This window comes from Palaemon carinicauda, chromosome 2, assembly GCF_036898095.1.
Source record: "Palaemon carinicauda isolate YSFRI2023 chromosome 2, ASM3689809v2, whole genome shotgun sequence".
NCBI lineage: Eukaryota > Metazoa > Arthropoda > Malacostraca > Decapoda > Palaemonidae > Palaemon > Palaemon carinicauda.
In genome coordinates, this window is record NC_090726.1 from 183,228,298 (window position 1) to 183,247,885 (window position 19,588).

General features: G+C 44.6%; 1 protein-coding gene across 1 annotated transcript in view; it reads left to right on the forward strand.

The window, feature by feature from the left end:
• Positions 1-484: 484 nt before the first annotated feature.
• Positions 485-19,588, forward strand: part of LOC137628641 (ELL-associated factor 1-like) — an 82,229-nt gene continuing 63,125 nt past the window's right edge. Inside the window, exon 1 of the mRNA XM_068359797.1 lies at positions 485-686. Within this exon, the coding sequence (XP_068215898.1) occupies positions 584-686 (103 nt within the window). The 5' untranslated portion in view covers positions 485-583. The remainder of the gene's footprint in view (positions 687-19,588) is intronic.

The following is a 19,588-nucleotide window of genomic DNA, read 5'->3' on the forward strand; positions in this document are numbered from 1 at the left end:
AAGAGTATTGAGAAAAAATTTAGCCTTCGGGTACGTCAATAAAAGTCCTTTGCATAAAATATGAAAAACAATGAACAACTCTTTACGGTATATTTGGCATGATCCTATAATTTCTTAGAATAAACGTTATTAATAATATTAAAAATATCTATATAATTTAAGAATTTCAAAGTAATATATATAAAATAAACTAAATTTCTCTATATACTACTAACTAATACATAACATCTTTATTACAAAGAGAGCGTACCCAACGTGTCACTTAACTAGAGTGCCAAGTTGGCTTTTTTCAGGTAAAAAAAACTAAAATTTGGCCTTTTTTAAAATGGTTGGCCTTTATTAATGTAATGAAAAAAGATGGGCCTTAAATACTATAATTTTTGGCCGTTTTCTACTATTGGTTGGCCCCTTTTAAATCTGCAGTTGATTAGAAATTGGCCTTTTCTCATTTAGAAACCTGGCAACTCTGCACTCAACGCTTACGAGCTGACAACAACAGCTGTTCTCGTGTTCTCGAGTCAGACTGAGTTTGTGAAAGCTCTTCTGAACATTTTCACTATTTTTTAACATTACTGCATTCAAAATGGCCTTTGCTCGTTTAGGCTTGGACGGTAATGTCAAGGATCTGCGGCTAGGGGAAACATTTAACAAAACCAACAAAGAAGTTGCTTATCACACCATTAGATGTAAGTAGAAATGGCTTGTAATGTTAAATTATCTCTTGTTTGTAACTTTTACTGAGGCTTTTACCTCCGGAAATGTTTTCCACAAAGCTTCAAGTTTACTGTTCAAACTAAGTTTAGATTCAGGCCATCGAAAATTTCATTTATTTACCGTACAAAGTGTTTCGAAAGAATGTGGCCTTTTATTGTATTTTTTTTTTTTTTTAGTAAACTGGAAGTTTCAGAAATAGACTACCTTGAGTAATAGTGAGAATGGGCCCCTGCAGTTGGAAAGTGGTTTTTTTTTGTTTGGGGGTGGTGTGGGGGGGGGGGGGTTGTTGACGAAAGGGCATATTTGAGAATGGGATGGAACAAAACGGATTTTGACGTAGGAAAAATTTATTTTTGGGCTCGAGCCATGTCCTGATAGAAGTTCCTTCGGGCAGCTTCCTACTGTATAATATTTCTGCGAGTGATATTACAAGAGAATTATTGTCGGGTATCCAGGTTTTAACCCCCCAGAACGACTATCCTAAGATATCGTGTATAATCAGGGACGTATTTGTAGATGACCATAGATATCTGTACCCCAAACAGACTTAACCCAGTCTAGGAATCTAAGGTGGAACAAGCCATCTAAATCAACCTTCCTTTGGGTAGCAGGTCGTCATTACCCCAGGTGAGATCTTGCAGCTGCCCCTGTTCCCTGTTATTATTATTACAAGCTAAGGTACAACCCTAGTTGGAGAAGCAGTATGCTATAAGCCCAAGGGCTCCAATATGAAAAATTGCCGGGTAGTTTGTAGCGCTACGGCCAAGCGTCCTAATTTGTTTATTATCGCTCCGACTGTTATCTTGTATAGAATAAAAACGTTTGGAAATGGTCTACGGATCTTAAATATGTTGTGTAAGGGGGGGTCCGGGGGGGCACAGCCCCCCTGGGTAAGGACACAGCATTTAGCATAGGTTAGGTGGGTTTTTTAAGTTAGCTTCTCCCGCCAAAATCGTTTTTAGAACGACGGCCACAGTTCAGAATATTCCCATTTTCTACGGGATCTGGCCGTCACCCTACAAACTTGTTACTTACTTACTTGTTACTTGTGAGTAGTCTTCAAGGCCCCGCTCCGCTGCTGACGCAGCGCTCCGCAGGGCCTCCTTCGTACACATTGAGTTAACATCTATAATCTTGTTTAATGCACTTTTCATTCAAATCGTAGCATTCAGTGAATAAGTGGGTTTTCAACTTCTTTTTAAAAATCAGCAAATTTTCACTATTCTTGATATTTTCAGGCAGCATATTGTACAGTCTTGGTGCACACGTTGCAAAAGCTCTAAAACCAATATCTGAATTGCATCTTGGTTCAATCAATCTATGACGATCTACACTATGTCTCAAGATCATAGAAGTGTCAAGGTGAAAGGCACTCAGTAAATTGTTCATGTATTTTGGTCTTTCAAAATGTAGAGCTTGGTAAGTCATAAGACATATCTTATAAATAATTCTTGCCTTAATTGGCAGCCAATGTAAATCAATCAGCGCTGGTGTTATTCTTTCTCGGCGAGGTAAACCTTTGATCAATCTGGCAGCTCTGTTCATGACATTTTGTAGCCTTTTCAACAGATAGTTTGGTAGTCTATAATAAAGTGAGTTGCAATAATCCAACTTGGACATAACATAGTTGTGAACAAGCATTTTTATAGTCTTCTCATCCAAATATTTCTTAATGAAGGCAATATTCTTTAGATGATATCCAGTTGCTTTCACTACGTTATTAATTTGATCATGAAATGAGAGATGACGGTCAACCAAGACCCCTAGGTCTCTGACCACATGTTTCACTTCCATAGTGGTACCATGCATTCGTAGAGTTGCAGTCGCAAGTCTCCTCAGATCATTCTTCTTTCCCACAAGTAAACATTCTGACTTGTCTTCATTTAACTTCAGTTGTTTAGCATCTATCCAGTTTTTAACATCTCTCATTATTTCATCTAGCTTTTCCTCTGTTTCGCCCACATTACACAAGGACATATAGAATTGAGTATCATCTGCAAACAACTTAAAATCGACTCCATGTCTTCTCAACAAGTGTGATAGTTCAATAGTATAAATACAAAATAGAATTGGACCCAATACACTTCCTTGAGGAACACCTCTCATCAGGGGTCTAGTACTTGAGAATGACTTCCCAATCTGCACACAATAAGTTCTATTTTCAAGGTAAGTCTTTAGGTAAAGCAATGCATCTCCATCTATACCAACTGCTTTGCAGTCTTCAAGTAGTAGACTGTGTACAACAGTATCAAAGGCAGCACTCAGATCTAATAAGATAAGAATTCCACACTGCCCTTCATCCATCAATAATAGCAAGTTATTCATCACTGAACATAAAGCTGTCTCTGTCGAATACAGTCGCTTATAGGCAGACTGATTATCTGGAAGGGCTTCAACCACTTGCAAATGGTCCAGCAACTGATTCAGAATTACATTTTCAATAATCTTAGATAAAAATGTTAGATTAGACACCGGTCTGTAAGAACTTAAGCATTGAGGATCGAGTTTGCCTTTAACTATGGGCTTCACAACCGCTAACTTTTCAGTCTCTGGAAAAACATTATTCTCAATGCTAACATTAACACATTCTAAAAACATTTGCAGAATCACATGAAAGTTATCACTGTTTACAATGTCAGATACTGGTAGAGGATCGTTATCACAATACGTTAACTTCACTCTACTGACGATAGACTTTACTACTTCCATATCAACTTTCTCAAAGCTGAGTAACTTTTCTTCTGAAGACCATATAAATGGATTAAATCTTATAGAGTTAGCATGCTGGAAAATATCCACTATATGTTGAATTTTGTCGTCAAAATAAATTCAAAACTTATTAGCAAGGTCTTCTTCAGTAAACCCTTCTGGTAGGTTATTTTTCTTCTTATTTCCTGTCAGATTGTTCAATATTTTATACAATTTATTTATATTTGATCCTGCTTCTTTAGTCTTCTGTCTGTAGTATTCACGTTTTCTATAAATTAAAAGTCTATTTTCGTTATTTCTAGCAATCCGATAGTCTCTTTTTGCTGCATCTGTGCGCAACCTGCGCCACAATCTTTCTTTCTTTCTCTTTTCCTTTTTTGCTCTTAATATTTCAGCATTAAACCATGGCGCATGGTCTTTGATTATTATCTCCTTTTCTGTGATAGGGCATGTTTCATCATAGTACTCTTTTAAGGAGTTATTATATAGTGTACAGAAACAAGTCACACATTTTTCAGTCATTACATTATGCTCACAGATTGTGTATTTCTCAATAGAAATTTTCTGAGATACTCTGGAGATCAGTTCTTCTGGTACGAAACTGGTTTTCCTTCTAAATGAAATAATTTTTCTTTGATTTTTTTCTTTCATATAAGGAATTATGAATGTTACTAACATATGTACTGGCGAAATACGACATATATCATCAACAAGTACTCCAAATTGCCCAGTGAGGAAAGGAAATAAACTGCAAGTGAAATAAGAGAAATATTTTAAGAACAGTAACATTAAAATAAATCTTTCATATATAAATTATAATAACATAAAAAAAGAAGAGAAATAAGTTAGTGCCTCGCAGATCTTTCTCTTAAAGTATTTGCTTTTTTTCCTTAGTTGGTAATTTTATTGGCACATTGAAGTTTTGTATTCTACTCATGTACTTTCAATTTTAAACCCATTCCATTTTCTTTCTTTACTTCTTTTTTCTCTCTTTTTCTCCAAAGTCGCTCCATCAAACCAAGGAGATTAGTCTGTAACATTTATAGTCTTTCTTTTTTATCAGTGGGCACATGGTATTGTATTCATCTTTTCTCATTCTTATCGTAAGTGGTCGTAAGGCAGTCGACACAGTCCTTCCTCTCCACGGGGAAAAGGCAGACGCTCGCGCTCAACATCCGCGAGGCGCTCTGCAGCTTGAACCTCTTTTCAACGACCTTCGCCGGGACATGGACTTCCTGTTGAACATTTCTCAGAAAGTCATCCTGTTAAGCTACCCCCAGCGCTTTTCTCTGCCTGGGGCACTTAAGCTAAGTGCTCACCTCCATGACGCTTTTCAACGCATTCCACCGCGGTGAGACACTGCCAACGCTTCGGGTTGTCACAGTAACAAGGCTTTCATCTTCACTGCTTGCTAGCATAAGTTGTCCTCCGGCACCACAGGATCCCTTAGGGCCTCCCCCTTCTTGATCGGCACCATTCGCTCGTGAATCTCGTGATTTCACGCATGAATTGGCAGTTCTCGTAAGCATTTCATAAGTAGAGGTAATGGAATCGCGAGTGACCGCAGTTCCAACTCGTCCGCCACCACCGACAGAGACTTCCTCTGGCGGTAGGCCAACTCCCTTTCCTGAAGGGTTCAAGGAACCATCGAACAAGTTCGTTCATGTTCCAATCTCGCCCGATCGACCCGTTCGCCCATTGAAAGAGAACCACTTAGTGTCCCAGGGACTGTCTCCTAGGTCGTCTCAGTTTCTCTCAGGCCCTCCCATTAGAAGGCGTTCTCCACCTTCTGGACTCCCAAAGGAAACCCCAGACTTTTTAAGAGGAGATGAACTTCCATCTTGGTTTGATGCGCTGGTATCTACCCTCCAAAAGTCCTTGGGTGTGGCTCCTCCACCTCCACAGCTTCGACTTGCTCAAGTCAGAGCGACTCCTAATTCCTTTGGAGAGTTCCTGCCAGGGTAGCCTAGACCCCAGGAAAAGATATACTCAGGGTAGCAATGCCTCTAAAGCTCAGCGGTCTTTTCTATCTAAACCCAGTGCTGAGCAAAGGGTGCGCTCCACTGCGAAGCAATCTGTAGATAGTCTTCTCTTATCTCCTGTTTAGGCTAGGAATGCTCTAACTACTAGGCAAAAGAGTTGGATGAAACGCAATACACCACCACATGCAGATCACATCTTACCCTGAATGAGTACTGCTCTTGGCTAGCCCTGGCAAACCTAGATGTTGTTCCTCCGGACCAATGTCCAGTCTGAAAACTACCTGCATAGGAGCCCTGAGCCCAACGTGTCAAAGGAACTGCAAGCTCCCCCAAACCCTTCCATCTTGGGAGAGGATTTTCCTCTGTGGAGGGAGTCAAAAGACTTGAAGACAGTTCCTAAGAACACCGAGGCAAGGAAATCTCATAGACCAGAGGTGGATAGAAAGTCCCCTGAGGTAGGTCCCACTCACAACCCTGTTGATGCTTTTGACCTACCCCAGGCTCCTATGGATTTGAGCTTGGAAATAGATGATGCTTTGGATACGGACGAAGAATATCTCCCAAGGGCAGCAAGTTCGAATTTCCACTCTGAACAGGAGCGTAAAGAGTCGGAACATGCCCTCTGGCAGGTCCTTGCTTGTTTGAGGGCCATAAACAAGCTGTCCAATCTTGGTACTACCTCCCGGGAAGGTAAAGAGATGATTCTGGACAGTGTTTGAATCCCAGAGACCCCCTAAGACCAGCACACTACTGCCATGGTCAAAGGGACTGACAGCAGCCAGGATGAAATCTATCTCTCAGATAGCAGGAACTTCTATTTCCCAAAGAGCAGGTTCCTTGTCTCGATCTCTCCCACTTCCTTTCATTCTTCAAAGGAAGTACTATAAGATCGATAACGAACTCACTCGACCCTTACTTTGACCCCTCAATGGAATCCCTCACTAGGGGTCTTACGACTCAAACTCTCTTCTCTGAGAGCTTCGCTTTAGCTAGCTGAGCTCCTTAATAAAGAGCGAGGCGCGAAGTATGCCATGAAGGCTGCTTCATGGCTCGACGTATGGTTAGGGTATTTAGGCTATATTGGGTGCTCCGAAGGTCTAAGGAGTCTACAAGAAAGTCTTTGTAGTCTTTCCTTTTGTCAGGTACCCGTGCGCTGGAGTTCTTAATGCACCATGCGGTCAACTTGTGGGCAAATGCCATCCTTAAGCGACGGGATACCATAATCGGGAAATTCCACAGTCAGGTACCGAATGTGGAAGTAACGCGCCTGAGGAACTTGACTCTCGAAGGATCCTCACTCTTCGTTCCAGGAGAGATAGAGAGGGCAGCTGATAGGTGGAGAAAATCCTGAGAGTCTCCTCCACAGGGCCATGACTTCCTGGTCCTACGGAAGGCCTTCTTAACCTTCCAGGAATCAGTCTAGCATCTCTAACCCCTCAACTTCTCAGTCCTCTGGACCCTCTAAGGTGTCTAAACATTCCTTTCAGGCCAGAGAGCAGAAAGGAAATAAGTCCTTCAGAGGAAAGAAAGAAGGTAGAGGGAGTGGCCACCTCTCCGACGACCCGTGGGAGGAGGCCTGCAATGCCGCTGACAAAGAGAGCAGCACCACAGGGCGGGTCCCTGGACGATGGAGGTGATCGGTGTAGCGTATCGCATCCCTCTCATTCAATCTCTCCCTCCTCTAATTCGGGATCCAATTTCGTTAAGCTTTTATACGAAGGGAGCTGGCCCTCCAGACTGAAGTCTAGACCATGCTGCAGAAGGGCGCTTTCCAGGAGGTCGTTGATGGGTCTCCAGGCTTCTATAGTCAATTCTTTCTTGTGAAAAGGCATCTGGAGCCTAGAGACCAGTTATAGATCTCTCTCCCCTGAACAAGTTTGTCCAACAAATTCCGTTCAGGATGGAGATGGCAGGCACAGTCATCCAGGCGGTACGATCAAGGGTCTTAATGTGCACACTGGATCTCCAGGATGTATATTTCCAGATCCCAATCCATCCATCTACAACGAAATACTGCATCTCAGATTCTTCATGAAAGAGGTCAAGCGATACCAGTTCAAGGTTCTCTGTTTAGGCCTCGCAACTGCTCGGCGTCAATGACCTTAGATGTTTGGATGCCTGAAAACTTTAAATCAATCAATCAATCTCGCAACAGCACCTCAGGTCTTTACCAGGGTGTTTGCCTTGGTAGCATCTTGGGCTCACAAAAACGTCTTTATCTCCTGAAATATCTCGACAATTGGCCGATTCTAGCAGACTCAAAGATGACCCTTTTTCATCACCAAGAGAGGCTTCTAGAGTTGTCAAGATCTGGGGATCATGATAAATCTTGCGAAGTCATCACTGCTCCCAATCCACTGAATGGTTTATCTCGATATGATCATTGACGCCAACAAACAGGAAGTTTTTCCATTCGACAACATTATTTATAGTGGATATACTTTCTAGGTCACCTAACCTCCCTACTTCGTCTAGTTCCCAATGGCCGCTTCAGGATCATATCCCTGCAATGGCAGCTGAAGTCTGTGGAACCAACACACCAACTCCCTGGACACACTAGTTTCTATTGCCCTGGACCAAGTAACGTACCTTCTATGGTGGGTGGCAGACGAAAACCTCTGCAAAGAGCAAGATCTTCTCGTCCCTTCTCAGGACTTGTTGCTCTACACAGACGCATCAAAAGAAGGATGCAGCTCATGGTCACAGTCCTGTGGTCCGAATCTGGAAGGTACCAGCACATTAACCTCTTGGAAATGAGAGCAGCCTTTCTAGCTCTCTGTCAGTGCCATCAGTTGCTAGCGGGCCCCTATGTGGTGTTAATTAGCGACACTATAGTAGTGGCCTCTATAAACAAACAAGGCGTACCTTTTCGCAGCCTATGCCATCTTGCAGTAGAGATTCTATGATGGTCAGAAGAACATTTGGTGTCCTTATCATCTCACTTCATTCCTGGCAAGAGGAATGTGCTCGCAGACAATCTGAGCAGAGCGATTCAGATAGTGGCTTCCAACGGTCTTTGAATCCTCTGATAGCCAACAAAGTCCTGATTTGTGGGGCTTCCCAACAGTGAACCTGTTGGCAATGTCCCTAACCTTCAGGCTCCTGCTGCACTGTTCTCCAGTCCGAGACCCTCATGCTCTATGGCAAGGTTCAGTTCAACAATGTTGGGACAACATGGACATGTATGCATTTCCCCCATTCTGTCTGTTGAGAAGATTGCTCGACGAGATCAAAGCATCCAAAACTTACTGATGACCCTCATAGCTCCAATATGGCACCATGCAGATTGGTTCCCAGATCTTCTGCAATTTCTAATAGATCTCCCAAGAGAACTACTTCCACGACCAGATCTACTCAAACAACCACACGCTGACATCTTTCACAAGACCGTCCCGTCTCTACGGCTTCATGCCTGGAAACTATCCAGTATCTCTTCTCTCAGAGAACCTTTTCGCAACAAGTTGCAAAAAGAATGTCTGGTTACTTGCGAAAGTCCTCTGCTGCGGTATACCAGGCAATGTGAACAGTCTTTTCTGGTTGGTGTCATGTAAGGAATATCTCTCCAATCAATGCCACTATTCCAGTAATAGTGGAGTTTCTTGTAAACCTTCAGTAGGAAGAGCTCCTTTTGGTCTCGGCGGTGAAAGGCTGTCGCTCAAGCCTTAAGCCTCGCCTTTAAACTGAAGGGAGTAGATCTTTATTCTTCATTGGAGCTTTCCTTACTCATACGGAGTTATGACCTCCTCCTTGGAACGGGGTTCGCGTTTGAGATCCTTAAAAGGACCTCCCCACGAACCATTATGCCATGCAACAAGACTGTAACCTCACTTTGAAGACTGCTTTCCTACTTGTTTTAGTCTCGGCAAAGAGTTGGTAAAATTCATGATCTCATGCGATATAAACCCATTCAAGGGGATGGGGGAAAGGGACACTGCTTTGTCCCTGAGTTCATTGCTAAGACTCAAAATTTTGGGGGTATTGGACCCTAGATTTGGGTCCTTTGAGATTAAGAGTTTACTTTCTGTAACCAATGGCCTAGATCAATTGCTACCATGCCCAGTGAGGAGTTTGAGATTATCTTAAACCCACTGCAGCAACTTTGCCCCGACTAACATCACTTTTTATTGTAGTGTCTTACCGAACAATTATACAGCTGTAGGTTCCCTATGAATGGCAGACAATAGACTCAAAACTACCGCGGTGGCGCCGCCATCGCTGATGTAGGTGACGTCATCTCCCTCCACTCGAGGGAGTTGTAGGTACAACTGTCCAGGTAGCATCAATTTGTTCTCTGCCGGCTTCTGGTGAACATCGGTGGTCGGTGCAGACTTTTTTCTTCATTTGTTGGGAAGTATTATCTCTCCAATATCGGTGAAGTATTCAACTCCGTGTTTGTAGGATTGAAGCTGAATTCCTTTTCTGCAATTTTGTGGTTTTACCATCATGTCGGACTAGTCCCTCAGTAGTTAGGTTTTGCGTCGAAGGGTGCAAAACTAGGTTAGTTAAATTAATTTATGATTCGCACACTAAGTGCATTAAGTGTAGGGGTTGTGAGTGCTCTGGAGAATCTACTTGTGATGAATGCAAGGATTGGAGTGAACAACAGTGGAAAGATTTTGTTTCTCACTCGGGGAAGATAATTAAGGATAGGAAGAGGAAGGCAGCTCGCAGAGCTGAAAGTAAGACTAGTTTAGCTTCTTAGGCTTCTTGTATCGAAGCCCCTGCTCCTATTCCTTCTCCTTCTCCTCTTATTATGTCTCCGATCTTGAGTCCTCGTACTCCTGCAACTCCTCTGCCAATTTTCCGTAGAGTTTCTCCTGACACCATTGCCAGCCTCGAGTCTAAATTTGAAAAGATATTTTAGGTATTAGCTAATACGGTCATGCAGTTAGGTTTATCTGTAAAGTCTTTCATAGGAAAGACTTCTAGTAAAGTGAAAAGTGTCAGTGCAGTGCTATCTAAGGGGGTGGCTGTTTGTCCCGATAGTTCTCCTAGACGAAGGTCACTGTCCCGCTCCCCCACTTCGGGAAAATGACATACTGTATAGGAGGTCCAAGGGAGACTATTTGGGGTTTGCCCACAGACGGTCGCTTCCTCCATCGATCCTGTGGTGCGACAGCAGGATTCGACTAAACACCATTGGAAAGGTGTGTAGTTAGGTAATCAGTTATCGACAGAATCGAGTGATTCGTTGCCGGTTAGACGTCTTAAGTGGCTCGGAGAAGTTTATAGCCTTAACCCGGGGAATAGAGATTCTCGTGCAGAAGGCTGTCATAGAGGAGATAAGCAACAGACCATCCCCGGAATTTTACAACCGTCTGTTCGTAGTCCCCAAGTCATCGGGGGGCTGGAGGCCCATACTGGATGTAAGCGCACTGAATTTGTTCGTCCAGAAGACGAAATTCAATATGGAAACGACTCGTTCAGTGTTGGAATCCCTCCGTCAAGGGGGCTGGATGGTATCCCTGGATATGCAGGACGCATACTTCTACATTCTAATTCACGAGGACTACAGGAAATACCTTCGGTTTGTGTTCATGGTCAAGACCTACCAGTTTCGAGGTTTTTGCTTCGGCCTTTCGACAGCACCGCAAGTATTTATGCGAGTGTTGACTCCTCTGGGAAAGTGGTTACACCTGGTCAGGTTACGCTGATCCCTCGATTTGTTCAAGGGAAAATGAACGTGTTGGCGGGCGGACTAAGTCGCCTTCTCCAAGTATTGCCGTTAGAATGGATATGTGGCACGCAGAACCATATTGGCACGCACGACCAACTTGGTGCGCAGGAACAACTAGGCGCACGCAATCAGTTGAAGTGCGCGAACAACTCTTATGGCAGAGTTTTTCGAACTCTCGTTGTGCGAAGTGTTCATGAGTGCACAAGAGTTTTACTCTTATGACGAGAGTTTTCGAACTCTCGTCCCTTGAATTGTTTGCGCGACCATCGTCATCAAGAGTTTTACTATGATGGCAGAGGGATGTGTGCTGCCTAAGGGTTTACGAATCTCTGCAGGTAACTGTGACCCAGTTCCTTTGGGTCCTGGTCACGTAACACGATTCCTGAAAATTCCGTCAGGAATCAGCGACAGAGTTCCTGCGTGTTCTCGGCACAACATTCCTTAAGGTCGTGAGAAAGGTATACACAAATAGATTCTGAACCCCTAGGTTCTCATCCGATTCTCTCTGTTTCCGCGATCCAGAGGTTTTTGAAAACTCTATGGTCAACCTCCCCCCCTCTACGGTATGGGTCTTCCAAAGGTGTGACTTGTTATGTCACTCTGCACTCCCAGCTGATTACTATATCAGCTAGTCTAGTTTCGCCAGCACCAATCCTTTCGTTTTTTAACAAACCACCGTCATCTTTCCTCCACCTTCCCACTTCGAGTGGTTTGGTTAGCAGACGGAAATGAGCGAGGAATAAAAGATTGTTTACATTTCAGTTCATTTCCCCAGCAGGGCTTGCCGGATTTAGACGGTAGTTTTTCTCATTAGCGAGAAAGCGTTCGATGGCAACCCCTTTGGGTAAGCGGTCGATGGCAATTATGTCTGGCATTCTTGAAGCAAACTCCCACATACGAGACTTCACCCTTTTCGGGAGACTCGTTCCTTAGAAGTTCTTACAGAACTTCAATGGGTGTTTAAACTTTATGAAGGCCGTAGGCCGTCCTGGAGCATGCACTTTAGCCAAGACAAAACCGTGAGGTTATTATCTTAAACTCGGTTCTACCATTTGATGGAGGCAGCCTCCCCCGTCATTGTACCCTGGGTATAATGACTTGCCTTTTACACGATAGCTTCCGAGACCTTATTATTCTATCCTTACAGGGTTATTGTTTCGAGCAATTAGTCCCGAAGGAACGTTGTTAGCTGATGTTAAAAGAACGATAGCAACAGCGTGAGCAACTTTTCATTACGTTTACGAACTTTTCTAACTCCGCCCACAGGTAACCAGACATCCGTTTCTGTGTAATGAACACTGGCTAGCTCCTCACATAAAGAGGAGGGATAAACCAAAGGTGAAATGATCGCCTTTATAACTGTATATTTTGTTTGAGAACATGTTCGCTCTCATTCAAGAAAATATTACAGTTAGTCAACGATCAAAATTCTTTCGGCAATAATGTGGCAGCTTTCAAGAAAAACCTGAGGACTTATCTCTTTGGAAAGTGTTATAATAGTGATCAGAAAACTATTAAGTCTGAATACAAATGCTAGCGAATAACTGAAAAGTTGCAGAGCAAAATATAGACTGGAAAGAAATGATTTCCACACATCAACTCCCGCCTGAACAGACTTAGTGTCTGATGGAGGACCAGAAATAAACCCCTAAAAGTAAAGGTAAAAGTAAGTAATGTTGCGATTCGTCGCACATACGTTATTCGCGCAATTTTTCTAATCCGTGGCCATGAAAATTTGTTCTAAAAAACCTGACAGACTTGATAGGCCAGGAAGAAGAAGAACGACTCTTATGTCCCCTGCGGGCATTAAGATATTATCTCCGCAGAACAGAGTTTTCTGAGAGAGTTAATTGTAGAAGCACATTCTCAAGCTAACGAAGCAGTGTTTCCTTTACTGAGAGTGAAAAGCACACGAAGTTCGAGTGGTAGCGACTTCTCTCACTTTTCGACACAACTAGTCACTATCCGCTATCCTGCAAAGTACCCGTTGGAAGGTCTAAATATGTGTTTGCTACGCATTATTTGAAAGAAATCGAAACAGTGTTTGAAGATTGTAAGTTTCTCGGTCCACTTTCATTAGCTGGCATGGTGTTGGGAGGAACGACATAGGGGGTTGCTCCCTCTGTTAGCCTATGTTTCGCCTTATACCAAGGTTGGCGAGTTAAAGGGAAGTCTGGGGGTACAATGTACCTGGAGTACTGTACTCACCAATCATTTTTAGTGTTAGTTTTGGTGGGTAAAGGTTTTTAATTCGGTGTAGGTGACAGTTTTTTCATGTTGGTTATTTCTGGTCTTAGCCCAGGGCAAGGGCGATATTTTCTTGTATTTTATTTATTTTTATAATTTTCTAATGAGAAGTCTGTTTATTTACACTTGTGTAAAAACACACGGCACAAGTGTTAAGTCTATGTTTCTTCACCTTTATACACTGGAACAGCCCATAATGTCACTTTGATGACATCTCACTTACCATGTTGCACTATAATGTGCTAACATGTACACCCTCTAGAATTATAGTCCCAAATAATTCACTGTTCGTCACAGCACTAAACGATAGGTTTTAGTACACTACCTGCCGCCATCACGTATTTCTTTAATTCTTGCACTTGCTTCGTGTAGTGTCTGAAAAATGCTCTGGATGACTTCTATCCAGTAAATGAGCGAAGGCTCTCAAAATCCATAAGCTGGAAAAAGTTTAACGATGAAGCAACTTTCCTAGGATCATGGCATGCGGGTGTACTGTCAGGATCCGCTCTGCGAATAAAGTAGGTGATCTTCGACCTTAGTTGTTTCAGGGATAAGTTTGATCCCGATGTTTCTCCTTTAAAGAGCTCTCCTCCCCTGAAGTCTGAAGTTCTACGAAGATAGACCTTTAGACACTCTACTGGACACAGCGAGACATCTTCCTTCAGAGGGCAGATTCTCCAGGGACCCCGCCTCTTGGCGGGTAGCTCGTTCTTGGCAAGAAACGTTGGGTCGGGAAAGAGATTCAGTTCTCCCGTTTCAGTAAAATGGATATGACCCTCTTCCCTAGAAAGGGCCACTATCTCACTAACTCTTTGAGTCAAATCTTTCAGAGAGCAATTTTCGTTATTCAATATTGAAGCCAAATGTAGGACCTTATCCAAAGACCATGAAATGGGCCTTGGAAGTGCTGCCGGCCTAAGCCTAGCACAGGCCTTAGGGATTTTGTTGAGAATTTCATTAGAAAAGTCTACTTGGAAAGCGTAAAGTAAGGGTCTAGTCAAGGCAGATTTACATGTAGTTATTGTGTTGGCTGCTAAACCTTGTTCATGAAGGTGAATAAAGAAAGATAAGCAGAAATCTGTTGAGATTTCATTTGGTTTCTTTGCCTTGACAAAGGGCACCCACTTCTTCCAAGATGACTCATATTGCCTCTAAGAAGTCTATACTCTCTTTCGAGATCCCAAACCTCTTTCTTACTGCTAGAGAGAGAAAATCATGAGATGAAGGTCTTGGGTTTTCTGTAATGAAGCGAACATTACTTGGTTGAGTTGAGGTGATCTCCAGCCTTGACGATTCAGACATCTCATTACCACCTCGCTGTCCAGAATCAGTTTCATGTGGACCGAAGGGCGAGGGGATAATTTCTTCAGTGTAAGGAAGACTGCCATGGCCTCCAAAATGTTGATGTGGAAGGTCTTGAATAGAGAGGACCAAGTTCCTTGAACTTTCCGATGATGAGAATGACCTCCCCATCCTTCCAATGATGCGTCCGTGTGGATGATGACTGAGGGTGGAGGCGGTTGCAGAGGTGTTGACCTCTTAAAATTTTTGGCCTCCGACCATGGCTTGAGAAGTGATCGAAGTCGGATCGGTATTGGTCTTCTTAGATCTCTTCGAGCGTTTGATGCGTATCTTCTCCAGACTCCTGATGCATCTTTTAGCTGTGCCCTTAGCACTGGGTCTGTCACTGATGCAAACTGGAGAGAGCCCGGCACTCTCTCCTGTTGGCGTCTTGAAATCCTGCTGGATTTTAGTAGTCTCTTGACAGATCCCACTATCTCTCTCCTCTTCTTTAATGGACTGGAGAGGCGATGTGACTTTAAGTTCCAATGTACACCTAGCCATTGAAACTTCTGAGCTGGAGACAGTCGAGACTTTTTGATGTTGATTTTGAATCCCAGATGTTCCAGGAACTGGATCACTTTCTTGGATGCTTGCATGCATTTCGTCTCAGATGCTGCCCACACCAGCCAATCGTCCAGGTAGGATATCACTTGGACACTTTGTAGGCGTAGTTGTTGAACGACGGCTTCTGCAAGCTTCGTGAAGATCTTTGGGGCTAAGTTCAGTCCGAAGGGCATGGCTCTGAAAGTGTACCTTCTTTTTTGTAGCCTGAATCCTATGTAGGAGGAGAGTTGGCGATTGATCGGAATGTACCAATAGGCATCTGCCATGTCTATGGAGACTTTGTATGCTCTTTTGGGCAGCAGGGCCCTTATGTGTTGAAGGGTCAGCATCTTGAACTTGTCGTTTTCTATGAACTTGTGGAGTGGCGACAAATCCAGAATGACTCTGAGTTTGTCTGAGTCCTTCTTGGGAACACAAAACAGCCTTCCTTGGAATTTGATGGACTTTGCCTGCCTTATCACCCGTTTGCTCAAGAGCTCTCAGGTATATTCTTCCTTAACGGGGATGGAGTGTTGGAAGAATTGAGCGAATGATGGTGGAGCTGTCCTCCAGCTCCAACCCAGTCTTTTCTTGATTAGGCTGTGGGCCTAGGGATCGAAGGTCCAACAATCCCGAAAGTCGGAGTCTTCCTCCTATTGGAAGCATCTCATTGCTTCTGGTTTCCGGAGGGCTTGCCTCTTTGATTGCGTCCTCCCCTACCCCCTCTTCCTCTCAAGGGACGTCTAGAGGAACCTCTGTTTGACCCCTTACCTTTAGGGCGAAAGGTAGTGGTCTGCCTCTCATAGGCGGAAGTGAAGGCTGGTGACTAAGTCACCACCTGCTGGGGTACCATCTAGTAGGTGGGTTGGGGCTGTGCCACCATCTGAGGCACCGCGGTCATGGGAAGTTGTTGTCTAGCAGGGCAAGAAGGCAACCTTGGCCTCTTTGTCCTCCGTTTCGGTTGGGGACCCTCATCCGGGGAAGACTTCCTTTTAGCCGACATGCCCCACTTCTGGAGAAGATTCCTATTCTCTGTGGCGGCCTTGTCGACGATCTGTTTGACCACTTCATTCAGGAAGAGGTCTTTCCCCCAGATGTTGGAAGATATCAACTTCCTGGGTTCATGTTTTACCGCAGCCGAGGCAAACACGAACTCCCTACAAGCTCTTCTAGCCCTAACAAAGCTATAAAAGTCTTTGACTAGGGTTGCCGAGTGTGTTTTGGCTATGACCATGAACATATCTGGGGATCTATGTTCACTGGCCATTATCTCCAGGGTCACCTGGAGGGACAGAAAGGCAGCAAGCCTTTCTTTCGTGTCCTGCTCCCTACGCAGGAGAAACTCTGACAACTTGGGGAGGTTTTCGCTAAACTGACGTCCAGCGATATTGGCCTCCAACATCCCGACTGAGAAGGTAAGCTGAATATCCTTCCAGTCCTTATGATCTGTCGGCAGGGCTAGGGAAAGGGACCTTCACTGCTTCAGTGTAGGGCAAGGTTTCCCAGCTTCCACTGCCTTGATCACTGCCTTGAACCCTTTTTCCGCAAAGGGGAAGGCCATTGACGCTGGAGCAAGAAAGGAAGGGTGTTTCTTACTCAGGGCTGGCACCTTAGAGTTGGTGAAGCCCCTGTCCTTCAGACTGCTGGCTAGCAAAGCTTGAGCCTTTGTATGGTCAAGCACTATGACCTCCTTGGGCTGTCTCCTCCTTGGATACAGGTTCCGTCCTTAGACGAATAAAGCAGTCAGGATAGGACTCAAAGCTGGGCCAGAACTCAATGTCCTCAATAAGGAGAGCTCCCAGCTTTTCTGATATGAAGATCTTGCCATTCGTTATTGGCATGTACTCGGCATGCCTACATGGGTTTACCTTGGAGCACGAGGGAAGATCCTTCACATTAAGTCTCCTATGAGACCCACGGGCCACTGCAAGCTGATGAATCTCCTTCCTTAGCGCAGCTTCCCTTTCTTCGCTCTTCTTCTGAAAGGTCTCCATCATGGCTCTGATGGCAGACAGGGTGTCATCTGACTTATCAGGTGGAGGAGCGGAGGACGTAGAGGGCACTGGTTCTGGGGCAGGAACCGACGAAACAGACACTGTCTCGACTTCATCCTCTTCCGTCTCTGGAGCCAACGTTGACTCCTCTTCTTGACCTTCAGCCATAAGGCCCTTTTCGGTGTCCTCTGACACCTCTGACATCCTCTCATCATCTAGATGGATGTCCTTCATCGCATCCGAGACATCTGTGTCCACGGTTATCTGGATGCAAGGGATCTCAGGGTGAAGCTGAGGAATGACAGCATCCGCAGATGCTTTGGGGAATAGATAGGCCCTCATATGCTCATTGGGGAGGCAAGGCCTCGCGGCATTTTTCTGGAAGCCACAAACCCATCTGCACAGCTTGTTCCGGGCTGCATCCCTTGGCTCCGTTGTCTTGGGGTTCTCAAAAGCCTCATAAACCAAGTCTTTGCACACTGTACATACCTGGGGGTCCCAATATTTGAGAGGTCCCTTGGTGATGGAACAACGGGAGTGCATCCTACACTCCAGGTGGCCGCAGAAGTCCTTGCTACCCACGTTTTAGAAGACGCTGCCGCACTTCACATGGTCCTCCTGTAAAGAGAGGAAAGTAAAATGAGTATAATGTAGTTCATCTCACTAGATAAACTAATAAATATTATTAATATTTTCCATTTTATTTTATTGCATATAGCTTAGGATAGATAAGCTAGAAATGATTTAGGAAAGACACATACGTGTATCCTGCCCAGCCAATTGCTGTGACCTACCTCAACATTAACCCTAGGGTTATCCTCCTCAGGAGGCCCAGTGGAAGAGTCTAGCCTATAAGGATAGAAGAGTGTAACCAACACTTACTTCGGAAAGGATTAATAGTGAGGGTCATTAATAACTGATCATCTATCAGTATATAGAAAGGGAATTCCTTTCCCTATCTTATAAGGTCTCAACAATAGACTGCTCCTGGACACACAGAGTATGTTGGAAAATTTTAACTACTGTATACTTTTATACCATAGTCTTCTGTCTGCAGTATGCTCTATACTACAGATGTACTGGCTACTGTATATACATATACTGTGGTTGCTGCCGGCATGTAGCCGGCAAGACTAGTACCTAAGGCACAGTCAACTGACACAATATTGGAAAATTAGTAGCCGGCGGCCCACCGGACGCCGGCGGGTCACCGGCTGTCGGCACACTAGCCCAGACAGCATTCTATGTGACATGGTAGTTGCCGGTAGATTTAACTCGGCCGGCTTTTGCCCGCTAAGTCAGTTGTGTCAGTGAATCATTGGCTGTCAGCCCACAAGTCTAGCCAGCGTCTCGCCGGCTAGGTGAGTGGCCGGCAGCCGCCAATTAGGTTAGTACCTGGCGGCACTAGCCAAGAGAGAGAGAGAAAGCAAGGAGTGAAGGGTGATTGAAGAGCACTGTCTCACTTCCTTCCTCCGGAATGAGGGTTCTAATGGAAGGGGAGAATATAAGATAATCAAGCTTCCACCCATCCACCTCCGTTGCTGGTCCCTGCCAGTCATAGGATATGAATGGCAGCCCAAGGGAGGACTGAAGAACACTCCAAAGTAAATGGATCTTCTGCCAGCAGCTGGTCCTGCCGACACAGCTATTCCGGAACTCTATGCTCGATAGGGAAGCTGAACGACTAGGCCATACAAGCAGGAGCCCAAGTCGGCCCTACAACCTGCCGGCAAGCGGTTCGATTGCAGGACGACGTCTAAAGGGACAGAATGGGAAAGGAAAAGTGTCCTGTATAAGGTGTGAGAGGATCCGGCAGTATGCCGGTCCTACTACACCTTGAGGAAGTTCTGTTTCAGTATCGCGCCATCCTAGACGGACGGAGAATTTATTCCCCAGCCTAGGGTCTGCCAATACAGTAAGGGTGCCGGCATCATCTAGCCGCCACCCTTAATCATAGAGAAACAGAGTTCCAGTGCTGGCGCCATCCTAGGCAGCAGAATAATCGCTATTCTTCAGCCTAGGGTCTGCGAGCACAGGACTTGTCGACTAAACCACAGGGAGAAGGGGGATCACATGACCCCTTCAAGTGTAGTCTAGGGAGGCAGAGCCTCCTATGCCAACAACCAAAACCCGACTGGGGAATGTATTCACCCTGTCGACCAGTTGCCGGCACACGACAAGTACTCTGAGGTTCTGACCTAAACCCAAAGCTTACCATCTGTAGCTAGGGGAAGGGGCAGAAAAAACCCTAGCCTTGTCTTGCCTGAATGACAACTTGAGGCAAGACCAACTAGGATTGTAGCCTTAGGCTACACTCAAGAGGGAAGGAGGGATTTCCCTATATATGAGGGTAACGGGGGAGATTGTATGAAGGTATA